General features: G+C 44.1%; 1 protein-coding gene across 2 annotated transcripts; it reads left to right on the top strand.

Moving 5' to 3' along the window:
• Positions 1–703: 703 nt before the first annotated feature.
• LOC311501410 (voltage-dependent calcium channel gamma-4 subunit-like) lies at positions 704–11,288 on the top strand (the record flags this gene model as incomplete). Of its 2 annotated transcripts, XM_084563210.1 has the most annotated exons (5): positions 704–734; positions 5,062–5,313; positions 7,805–7,888; positions 9,597–9,737; positions 10,081–11,288. In XM_084563210.1, 5 exons carry the CDS (start codon positions 704–706, stop codon positions 10,938–10,940), a joined length of 1,368 nt encoding a protein of 455 aa, XP_084419336.1. In that variant the 3' UTR covers positions 10,941–11,288. The 2 variants fall into 2 exon arrangements, with proteins under 2 accessions (XP_084419336.1, XP_084419335.1); XM_084563209.1 differs by lacking the exon at positions 704–734 and having other exon boundaries at positions 4,928–5,313.
• Positions 11,289–12,649: the final 1,361 nt, after the last annotated feature.

The following is a 12,649-nucleotide window of genomic DNA, read 5'->3' as shown; positions in this document are numbered from 1 at the left end:
TGACGGTGGGGTGAGGTGGGGGGGCTTGTTTTTGCCGTCGGCTTTTTGGTCGCTTCCTGTTTGTTTGTTTGTTTGTTTGTTGGTTTTCCAGCAGTGTCATCGTCCGTCCTCAGGTAGAAAACGTGTTTGCATGGGAGATGCTTCTGCACGGGAGCACCCCCCGTCTTCAAGACTCATGTCACGTTTGTTAATCGAAAATACACCACCACTAACACCCCCCATCTCATCTTCTCATCTTCACGCTTTCCCTTTCCCTCCCGCATCTCCTTGCTTCTCTCTCTCTCTCTCTCTCTGTCTTTTCTCTCATGTGCTCCTCACCCCCTCCCTCCCTCCCTTCACCTCTCTCTTTCCTCTCCTAGTAGCTAAGATGCCTGCCGTGACAATTCAATAAGACGAGAGAGGACGCCGAGCGAAGTGTCCACCTTCCCCACCCGCTCGCGGAAAAGGCGCGAAGGAGTGCTCAAGGTAAACGCAGAACAGCAGGAGGAGGAGGAGGAGGAGGAAAGAAAAGAAGAAGAAGAAGAGGAAGTGGCGAGAGGAGAGGAGCGAGGGAAGGGGCAGAGAAAGCGGAGGATAAACGGTGGATGGAGGCGGCTCGGACCGGGGCTACGGAGCGCTCTTCACTGACGAAGGAGGAGAAGAAGAAGAAGAACAGCAGCAGGAGCAGCAGGAGCAGCAGGAGCAGCAGCAGGGGGGAGAGGAGATGGAGGCAAAAGGGAGAAACATGCCCTCAGGTAACGCACACACACACACAAACACACACAAACAGATGTGCATGTGTACTTCTACACGCAAACACCCAGACACACATGTGGATTCCTGCACAACTATATTATCTACATGAATGACACATGTACATGTAGATGAATACAACCGTGCAGGAAGCCACCCATGCACACACACACACACACACACACACACACACACACACAGATGTGCACAGACGTCTGGATTCATAAGGCTTCGATTAATCGGCGCTGGCGTTTGTGGAACTAAGCTAAATGTTTGTTCACGTTTAGATCAGAGGTCTAAAGGCTTTCAAATGCTTTCAGAATGAATGAATGAATGAATGAATGAGTGTGCCTGACACTTCACTGTCATTTCCATTGTACTGTCTCTGCGTGCACTGTGCATGAGAAACAACTGAATGTTTTCTTTCCTTCTTGCATAAATCAGCCTTGAGTTCTGTGAATTCTTGAGGCCAATCAGGGTCCAGTGCAGCTCGGATGCTACGGCCGTGTTGCCCTTTTGTTGTGGATGCAATAGTTTTTATTTTTCTGCAGCCGGAGACACGTTTGCGTCCTTATTTTTAAACTGTTCGAGCATAAAGCCGCAAATTCCCTCCTCCCTGACGTGGGTTTGATGTATTTTCATAAACGTATTTCGTACCATTTATGGACATCCTTAAAAAAAATAAAAAATTACGTAACAAACGCGTACTGTATTCGACAGGTCGGTGGTGAAGAAGCTGCGTTACAGTTACGAGAACGGATCTGACTGAGACGAATCAGAAGCTTCTCAGTGTTTAGGAACAAATGTGACTGTGTCAGCGTTGTTGACTTGGACTCGTCTGGATGTAGGAGGCCTGTTGCTGCCATATGTGCTGCTCTCGTCACGTGGTTCGTCCTGAACTTTAGCATGAGGCACGAGCTCGGTAAAACAAAAGAGACGTTTCATTTTGAGAAGCATTTGAGATCCGTAGCAAGTCAGATAAATGTGAGTCAATACTAATAAACGCTAACCAAAGTCATTCAGTAGTATCCTTAAACCAAACTAAAGCGGTCCAGGCATTGATGCTAGGTATTGGCTTCCCTCGGACAAGTTTTAGCTTTATTATTTTATGCTTTTCCCACTAATTGCTGAAAAGATGCAGAAAAGATAGGAACACAGATTTTGCAAGAAGAAAAATGCCAAATAAAAGTGACTGGTCATTAAACACTCAAGCAAATTCACTTTTCTTGACACGTGTCCAATATTGATTCTCGGTTTCCAACTTGGTACATTTTATGTTTACATTTTATTTTTTAGTCTTGTTCAGATATTTGAACTTCTGCTTTGTTTTGAAATAAACTTGAATGAGCAATGAATCGTCTTAAATTAATTCAGTAATTTCCTGAAACATAACTAAAGCAGGCCACGCTGTCATGCTAGGTGTTAGCATCACTCAAACAAGTTTTGGTCTGAAAAGATTCAGGTAGGAACACAGGTTGTGCAAGAAAAGAAAACTCAAAAAATGTTTAGGAAAAATAAAATTGCAAACAAATGTAGTTCAGTCAAAGTCACAATACAACAGTGATTTAAAGTTTCACCATCAGATTCACTTGTCTTGACACGTGTCCAGCGTTGATTGTGGGTTTCTACCTTTGAACATTTTCCATTTCTGCTTTATTTTGAACCTTATTTGTTTCACAATAACCACTTAGTTATTCTAAATGAGCACTGAATAATTATAAATTCAATCAATTTTACATTTTCCTTCAACCAAACTAAAGCAGGCCACGCTGTGATGCTAGGTATTAGCATCAGTCAGATAAGTTTTAGTTTTACTTTTACATTTTTTTCCACCTTTGCTAAAAAAGAACAAAAAAGGTAAAATAGGAACATAGATTGTGCAAGACAGATGTTAAGGTAAAGTAAAATTGGTTTGAAATCAAGTTTGGTTCAATTCACAATGATTTAAACGATTTGGGACAATTTATTGTCATAAATTAAAAGACAAAGCAACTTTTTATTGTGAAAATCTTCCCATATGTTCAGTTCAGATTGTAAAGGCCTTTTTGAGATTTAGAATTTGGGATTTGTGACGAGGACACTAATCAAGACTAATGTTTCGAGCAAATTCAGATGTCTTGACATGTGTCCAGTGTTGATTCTGTTTATTTTTATTCTATTTTATTTTATTATTTATAGTTTATACCCTACACTTTTCACTCTTGATATATTTTCTGACCTTGTGTTTGCTGTTATAAACTGCAGTATCCCCATTGCAGGACAAATAAAGGTTTTTCTTAATTTCTTCTGAATTTCATGTTTATAAAATGGATTCAGTTTTTCTAACTCTGTACATTTTACAATTAATATTTTTAATTTTATTTATTTTTCAGATATTTCCAATTCTGCTTTGTTACATAAGTGAGCAATAAATAATTTAAATTCATTCAGTAATTTTTTTTAAAATCAAACTAAAGCGGTCCACGCTGGGACTCGAAATATTTAAATCTTTGATTTTTTTTTATTTCTGGAAAAAAAGGAGCACAGATTTTACAAGAAAATAAATCGACATCCATTCAGTTCAATTCCCAATGTGACAGTGCTTGAAAAGAGTCGGAACAAGTTGATGAAAATAGATTAAAAGACAAAGAAACATTTGACATTTTCTGTAAAAATGAAAATGATAACAAACCCCACGACATGTCCCTCCCGTCCCGTCTCCCTTCGTCCTCTGCAGTCTTTTCCGGGGCTCACCTTTGTTACGTATTATTCCAGCGGGCGGGTCACTTGTCAGGGTCAAAGTAGCAGTGGTCTCTGGTATTTTTGGGATCTGCGTTGCCATGGAAACACCCCGGAGGACAGCTGAATTAGCCTTTCAGTCTAAAAAGCCCACACTGGGATTCACGTTCTCCCTCTCTCTCTCCGTGCGATCGATTGTTTTACATTAACCTCTCCACTTGTGACGGTGTGAATGGGAGTCAGAGCTTTGTGGTGGGGGGGTGACCGGGCCGGGGGCGGGGTTGTCTCTTTTGAAACTGTAGACATTTTTTTCTATGTAATGCTTAAATGGAGTCCTACAGTCGCTGAACCCTCCCCACGCCCCCTCATTCCTCCCTTCCACTTCCATTTCTGTTTCCTGAAGCACAGCAGATGTGTTGCATCTCAATTTTCCTCTTGTCGTCCCTCTCGCTGTTCACCTCTCAGCTTAGATTTATGTCTCTCCTCATCCTCCCCTCCACTCGTCTCCCCTCATCTCATCAGCCTCCCCCCCTCTCATCTCATACCTTCCTGTTTTTATTAATGTGTACAAAAACCTCTGTCTTCCGTTCGTCGCTCGTCGGCAAGAAATTTAACCGATCTCATCACCTCCAGATTTTTCCCGTCTTGGTTTTCAGCTGCTGATCTGTGTATGCAATACTCCGAATCATATTTTTATTTCTTTTTTCATGCACTTGTGTCCATTTCCATCTCCTTGTGTTCAGGTTTTTGAACCAATATTTGTAGTTTGATGTATTTTTTGCAGTCGGAATTTTGTCCTTAGCTCGGCTGCCAACGTTTCTTCACCGCTCCAGGCCTTGTGTGCTGTTATTTGTTTTAAATTTTTTTATTAAAACTTTTTCAGTGCTCTCTCTAACACAGGATGCAATGGAAACCCATCAGCAGCTGCAGCTCCCCACCAGTCACCCACTATCCCCACAGGGGACAGTATTTCTATTAATGCATAAATATTTGACAGTCCAATGCATAAATGGTGAAGTCGGTGCAACGCAGAAATGGGTTTCTCATTTTTAATGTGGAGTTTAACCTTTTGAGCACCAATGTGGACCGACTAATTGAAATGAAATAAAGTGGAATTGGATTCTTTGGAAAAGCTTAGAAGTTCAGACTTGGATTGTGCTGCAGTGATGCCTCAATACTCAGCCTACTGTACACAACACTGGCCTCATCAATTTTTTTCTGTAGTATTAAAAGTAAACCCTTTCATGATCATTAAAAGCTGTAGCTCACTGATAATTTAAAATTACATATGCACCACCTGAAGCCTCTCAGTGGACGAAACAAAGGATGGCGTAGGAAGATAAAGCTTCAGCGGAGTACATAACGTCTGTTAAGGAGACTTTTTCACCGTAACGGTCCCGCAGGCTGGGCTGTTAAATGAGCAATTAACATTAAGTATTGTAGGAATGATGGGAGCCTGATATGGTCCCTGAAGCAGCCGCCCAGAGGCGTACAGCTGACGTTGTGATTTGTGATTCTTTCGGGGAAGCTTGAGATCCAGCTCTCAGTCTGGAAGCGTTAAAATGATGTTGACGACCTGTCTGCTGACGGTGTTGTCCGTGTTCTCGTCAGACATCAGCTTCCTTCCCCGCCCGGCGATGGTGTGGTGGGAGCGAGGCATCCAGGTGCTGCTGACCACCATGGGAGCGTTCGCGGCTTTCGCCCTGATGACCGTGGCCATCGGTACGGACTACTGGCTGTACGCCCGGGCGTTCATCTGCAACAGCACGGCCAACTCCTCCCAGGAGGACTCCAACAATAAGGACAAGAAAGACCCTGGGGCCCTCACCCACTCTGGGCTCTGGAGGATCTGCTGCCTGGAAGGTACATCTGCTGTGCATGCGTGTTGAAAGCCGGGGAAACCTTTCTGAGTGTGTTTTCTCATGTGTTTGTCACTGGAGGGTCTAGTTGAGGTCATTGTGCTCATCAGTGTAATCAGAACAGACATAAATAGGTGTTCTCCTACTCACAAACACAGTCACATGCACACACACACATACTGCTGGTGTTAAATATCCCTTTGCTTTAGTTTCTTCTCTTGGAAATGGTATAAAATCTGTTATATTTAATCAGATATGTTGGAAGCATAATCCTATGGCTCAGATTGTTGCAGCTGCATGAGTTCAGATCCTTGAAAATGAGGAGAACAATCCCAGGAAAATGTTTCTCAACCATCTGAAGTGACATTTATGCAGCACCAAATAGCTGTAAAGTGACAAGGCTGTGCTATTGCTAGTAAATAAGTTGTGTGCTAACATCTTGTGCATTAAACCAGGACAGGATCTTTCCCCAACGTCCTGCCAGTACTAGAACATAACCATTCTTACACTTTAAATATGTTTTAGTTGCAATAAGTGCTGTTTTAGATATTTCTGTGTCAACATTGTAAACATTCCTTCAATACGTCCTACTGAGTTTAGCTACGTTGTGAGAATAGAGCAAGTGAAGTGGTATCGATCCTTGGTTATTAATGTAACCTCAGTTCAAACTACAGAACCTCAGTAATGCCGTCTGTCTGAAACCACCAGCAGATCTGAAACATCAGGTGATAATTCAGCATTATGCGTCATGGTATCATCGCTGCTTCATGTTCTCAACGTGATAATGAGCTCGTATAAAAGCTAATGTGAAGCTTGTTTGTGTTTTTTGATGCACAATTCACATTAGAGGAACTAGATCATTAAGGTAGAGGTTGGAGCTTTGCCTCAGGTTTCCTCTGCTACACACATATAAATACTGTATATATTTGTATAGTATAGTATAGTATATAGTATAACTTCAACAGGGAACATGGGAAGAAATTTGTTGGATTTTTAGGAATTAATTTAGAAGATGTCAGACAGATTACTGATGTATTGACATCTGGCTTAATTTTTAATCCAGTTCCTGAACCCTTCAGATGGATAAATAATATGGATCATAATTAATGATCTAGCCTGGTGTTTCCAGACTCAATTCAGATCATAGACAGTATAAAGAAGCCAAAGGAAGTAGAGCTCCCCCTTTTGTCTGGCTGCAGTATAGGTCATAAGCTCCGCCTCCTCGCCTCCTCCATGTTAGTGGCCGAAATAAAACACTAAAATACACGTTAAATATATATATATATATTTTTTTTTTTTCAGGGATGATTTCAGTGATTTTAGGTAGTTAATATAATGTTGATGAATGTTCAAGTGTCAATTTTTTGAATAAATTGCGCTTTAGTTATTTGACGAAACAGGATGTAACATAATTCCGATTAACAGTTGTCATGCCAACCGCTCCGTAAAGCAATCCCATGAGACAGTGAGAGTGGTAAAAACTATTTTTAAAAATAAGTCCAGTGTATAATCCAACATTTCCTTGTAAGTGGTGGAGGTAGAGCAGAGCGTAGGATTAATTAAACAAAAATGCGAGTGAGTCTGGAGGAAGTGTGGCATCGATATCCCGGCTCCACGTGGCTCCACCCTCAGACTGTACCGATCAGACTCCAAACTCACAAGATGGCGCCGCCCCTATTCCTGGGAAAACATCGTCAGTTTGGCCAATGAGAGGAAGTGGAGACGTGTAGTCCATATTTATATACAGTCTATGCTTCAGACTAACAGTGTGGTAGAAGACCATCTGGATTTCATTATGGGATGTGTTTCAACTTGATTGATCAGGTCAGTCTGATCTGATCGAGGTGGTCACATGAGTACTAGTGTAGCTAATGAGGCCAAAGGTTCCTCTTGAAAATTGTTCCTTTGACTCAAGGTTTAAACTCTAGAGATGAATCCTGAGTGGCAAAATATGCTAAACTCATAAAACCCAGCCTGAACAATTTGATTGGCTCGGCAGATCTTTGCAGGAGCATAATCAGTTCCCAACGGAGAAGCTCCAGATAAACTTTATTGTTCTGTTGTGTTTAATGAAGGCATGGGTGGATATTTGTTTAGCTTTAGTGCAATATAGAAGAGGAGGAAGACATGTAGTAGTAGTAGTAGTAGTAGTTTTTTTCCTCATTACATCTCTTGCCTTACTTGTCTCTCTTCATGTCCATCGTTTCTGTCTTTCTCACTCTGTTCCTCCTTCTCTATGTTTATCACTTTCCATCACTCCTTTTCTTTCTTCCCTTTCTCACGGTCTTTTTAGAATAGTTGGTTGTTATCACCTTCTCTCTGTGTGTGCTCAGTTCTTCTTTAACGTTTCTGTCATTCTGTCTTTCTTACCTATCTTCTTCTCCTGCTTGCGATTGCTGCTTTATTTTTTTCCCGTGTTCTTCCTCAACCTCTCCTCCTCCTCCTCCTCTTCTTCCTCCTCCTCCTCCTCCTCTTCCTCTCTTGTCTTTGTTCAGGCTTGAAGAGAGGTGTGTGTTCCCAGATCAATCATTTCCCAGATGACGCAGACTACGACCAAGATGCCGCCGAGTATCTGCTGCGTGAGTGACACACGAACACACGACAAAATGCACACGAGCACATATAGAGACGTTAGATAACGCTACGCTGGCATGCACACACACACACACACACACACACACACACTGTGAACCAAACAACACACATGCACACACACACGCCACAGTTTCCGTCCTGCACAGATACAGAAAGGACAGAAGGGGATGGTGGGCGGACATCAATGCACGGATGTCAGATTCAAGCAAAGCTTTTCTGAAGGTGTGTGTAAGTGTGTGTGTGTGTGCACGGTGTGTGTGTGTGTATAAATGCCCAGGTGCATGGGGTTGGGAGTCTGGGGGTGTACAGAAAGCATTTTTTTTTTTTAATTTTGCACAGATTGAAAGAACAGCCTTCACTAATGGATTATTTTCAGCTCAGGATTCAGGTTTCACATCCTGCGTGCATTGTGGAAGCAGATTGTGCTCATACGGCCCTGAACCTTTTTCGGTTTTTACAAAGTATGTAATGCTCCTCCCAGGTATTATATAAAGACGTCTATTTCTGTGGCCCGAGGTCTGCCATGGCATCTTGAATTCTCACGTCCGCTTTGCGGTGCGACGTGGACAGAAGCAGGAACCTTTCACCTCTCAGAAACCTGCACAATTCATTCAATGTGTCGATAACGGAGCAGTTTAGAGTAGGAAACACTCCTGGGAGACATTAAATACATGCAGATGTATTTAAACTTAAGTGACCGATTCGTTTTCAAGATGCAACTCTATTTATTATCATAAATCTGCAATAATAATTATTTTTGTATTTGTCTAAAGCATCAGTTTGTCTTAATCAACAGTTTCTGCTCCACAAACCAAAAATTCAACTCCCTAGAAGGTTTATTTATCACATGACCCGTTAATATATTTGGGTTTTGTCACCTGAGCGCTCCACGGGGTCCGAAAATCCCTAGAAATCTACGACTCAGACTCCTTCCTGTTATTTGTGAGCGCTGTTCGACACGTCTGACGCCGGTGAATAGGTGCGTCTTGCACCTTTCTCTCTTTTCCCTTCAGCGGCGAACAAAAGCTAACGTGTCTCGATCAGTCACCTTGAAATTCGAAGGTTCTGCCTTTCCTCTTGTTCCTGCCTGAGATGGAGCTTCTCAGCTTTTTTTACTTCTATATAATGTCTGTCTGTTAAGGGAGGTGTCTGCAGGGGGATGGAGCGTAGAGGGGTTTTTATGTAATGCAGCCTTTTGCAGCTGAAGCTCCCGAGCTGTGTGCAGCTTATTGACGTGTTAGTTTTGAAAAGGAATTAATCGTTTTGTTTGATTTTCAGTCAGTAGCATCCTCTTAGTGTACTTGGTAAAACCCCCGGTTCTTAAAAACAGAATTTCTTTTCCAACAGCAACTAAGCAGCGATAGTTGATGCTCTCCATCTTGACAGAGTCGCAAAAGACATTATACGCTACACTAAATACGTAGGAAACATATAGACAGACGAGTAGATTCCAAAGCCAAGTTGTAGTGTCAGCTGTAGCGAGTCTTGGTAACACTTCTCTCCCAGGGGTGTCACGAGGCTGCTAACTTTGCACCTCCAAATGGTGTCGAACATCGAGGAATAAAACCTCATTAACGGCGCTACGATCAGAATTAGCCGCATGTCAGACGCAGCAAAGTCCACAGGAGGTTGAAGGGCGGTGACTCTGCAGCCGGAGGTGATGATGATGTGCGCGCTGTCGTCCGTCTGCAGGTGTGGTGAGAGCCTCCAGCATCTTCCCCATTCTCAGCGCCATATTGCTTCTGCTGGGGGGAGTGTGCGTCGCTTCCAGCAGCTTCTACAAGAGCAAGAGGAACATTATTCTCGGTGGAGGGATTCTCTTTGTGGCTGCAGGTATGCTTGGCTGCCGGAGACGTCTGTATTTCCGCTCGTAGCTTGGAGAAATATTTAATAAACGCACAGTTTGCTTTAGCATTTTAGCGCTAGCATGCTTTGCCATCCCTCATGCATGATTTTCATCTCTTGTTCTGATAAATGCTTTTCATTGCAATTAAATGTTCCACATATATCAAACACAATCATAATAAGAAGATCTAAACAGATTAAGTTTTATATTGTGCCTGCCTCCTCTCTGTGTAATTGAAAGGAAGCACTTCCCTGCCTGCAAAACAGTTTAATGAAGCTGCAGGTTAAGTTGTCTCAGAGGAGCACTTAGCAGCCTTTTATATTTCCTCAGGACTCAGCAACATCATCGGAGTGATCGTGTACATCTCAGCAGCCCTGAGCGACATCTCCCCCAAGAAGGACGAGGACAAGAAGTGGCACTACTCCTACGGCTGGTCGTTCTACTTTGGCGGCCTGTCCTTCATCCTGGCCGAGATGGTCGGCGTCCTCGCCGTCAACATCTACATCGAGAAGAACAAGGAGCTGCGCTGCCGCTCCCGCACCGACCTCTTCAAGAGCACCACGCACGCCATGCTGCGCCTGCCCAGCTACCGCTTCAGGCGGCGCTCCCGCTCCAGCTCGCGCTCCACCGACCCGCCGCGCTCGCAGGAGACCTCGCCCATCGGAGCTTCCAAGACCTTCAGCCTGCCGCCGTCCGCGCCGCCGTTCTCCGTGGCCACGCTGCCCAACCCGCACCACACCAGCAGCGGCGGGAGCGGAGGAGGCGGAGACATCTCCATGTACACCCTGTCGAGGGACTCCAAGCTGGGCAGCCTTGGAGGAGGTGCCCCACCTCTGTACGGCACGGTGGACCGCGCCACGCTCTACCAGCTCCACAACTACTTCCCAAAAGATTCCAGCGGCAGCGGTGGCAGCGGTGGAGGGGGAGGAGGAGGAGGAGCCGTGATAAGCAGCGGTACGCTCCCGTCCCACTCTAAGTCCAACCTGGCGGCGGCGGCGGCGGCTGTATCCCAGAATGCAGCACCGCTGAATACCTCCACATCAGCTGCTGCTCCGGCCCAGTCAGCCCCCATATCCACAGCCACCATGGAGAGAGACCGGGGCAACGTGGGAACCCTGGACCGACTGACGGCCAAAAGGGACAGGGATAGCAACTCAGATACACTTAACAGGAAAACCACGCCAGTTTAAAACTAGACCTCCGAGGGCGAGAGGGTAAAGAGAGAGAGAGAGGAAGAGAAGGGCTGAAAATGTGCGGGTGACCTTTTGACGATACGGTCTCTGTTCTTGAGCCTGGGGTATCACGCTGCCATAAATACTAGAAATCATAAGCAGTCATAAACGTGCAAGTTCATGACAACTGCCTTAAAACTGGTCATGACTTTGAATGCAATGGTGCAACCGAGGATTCAGGGTTTTTTATTTTTGTTTGTTTCTCAAAATCATGCACAAGTACAGTCGTCTCAGAGAGCAGCTGATGCATCCGTCTTGATTTTGTGGTGTGCAACAATTCAACTTTAACGGGAAGCTTTAATCTGGTGATAAGACGAGTAAACCTGGTTTGAACCCAAACTCTGAGGCATCTTTTCTTTCTTTTTAACAAATTGTGAAATTAAAACACAGCCAGATGGTATCGGCTCCCCGTTTCAAAGCAAGCGCCACAGACGGGTACATCCTGCCAAGTATCAGGCTGCTCCGTGACGAGTTGACTGACAATTTAAGGTCAACGGTAGCTACTTAACCTCTGGTCCCAGGAGAGCGACCTCAGCCATATCTAACCTATTACTACACACACACAGCACAGCACAGCACAGCACAGGAGGCTGCCACACTGTGAGCCTATTTATTTTTCATTGTGTGTCAAAGGTAATTACTGTGACAGATGGGCATTCACCACGGTCCTTGTGAAGGGAACAGCCATTTGACTTTAAGCGTCTGCCCCTGAACGCCTCCATTACACCACTGCCGGTTGCCACAGTTTGGTGAAATATCGCAACACGATTTCCGTCCGAGCGAGTAACTTCAACCGACTTTAAATCTCTTTGTTTAGGACGTTGGAAAGATTCGCTTAATTATGACCGAGCAGACCTAAACTGCAGTGACAAAAATATTCAGTATCAAGATGCATTAATTACCCAACCCTACATTGGAAAATTCAGTGATTATATATTTTTAAATCCTTGCTTTCTAAGATATCTTTCAAAAAATATTTGCTTTTAGATGTACCACGACCTCTACGACATCTCAACTGCTGCCACTATTTTAGGCAGTCTACTGTTTGCCGGAGGTTGAGGAGAGGTACTGGTTACGTCTGTAGCATGGTTCGGGCAAGCCCACTAAAGTAAGAGCAGGGTTTTAGTTAGTTTTCCTAAAAGCACTGGGTTTTACATGCAGATCACAGGTGGATTACGGTCATTTTCTTTCCATCAGCAAGTAGAAAAAGAACCAGCTTCAAAGTCGACGAAAGTGCTCGTGAAGACGGACTTTCTATGTGTGATATGTAATTGCCTAAAATGGATTTCAGGGTGCGCGTATGACTGCTTATGATGATGGTGATAATTTGATACCAAAGGCTCCAAGGCAGCATCTGTTGAGTGTTCCCACAAAGGGCTGCAAAATAAAAGAAAGAAATAAAGAGGTAGGCGGTGGGGGGGGGGGGGGGGGGGGGAATAATAAGAGAGAAATAAAGAGTTTACACTCAGGGGACGGGAGTTTTTAGTTGGAATTAAAAGCTACAAAAAAATGTAAAATAAACATGTCTAAACTATAGACTATATAAAGATGGACGGTGAAACTGCTCCTCAAAAGTGAAGCCAAAGCAAGTAGAGCTCCCCCTGGTGGCTGGCTGCAGTATAGGACATAAGCCCCGCCCCCTCCATGTTAGTGGGCGGGACTTGCGC

The sequence above is a fragment of the Chelon labrosus genome (genome assembly GCF_963514085.1).
Source record: "Chelon labrosus genome assembly, chromosome: 16".
Taxonomy (NCBI): Eukaryota; Metazoa; Chordata; class Actinopteri; order Mugiliformes; family Mugilidae; genus Chelon; species Chelon labrosus.
The sequence above is the reverse complement of the archived record's forward strand: the minus strand, read 5'-3'. Positions and strand labels throughout refer to the sequence as shown.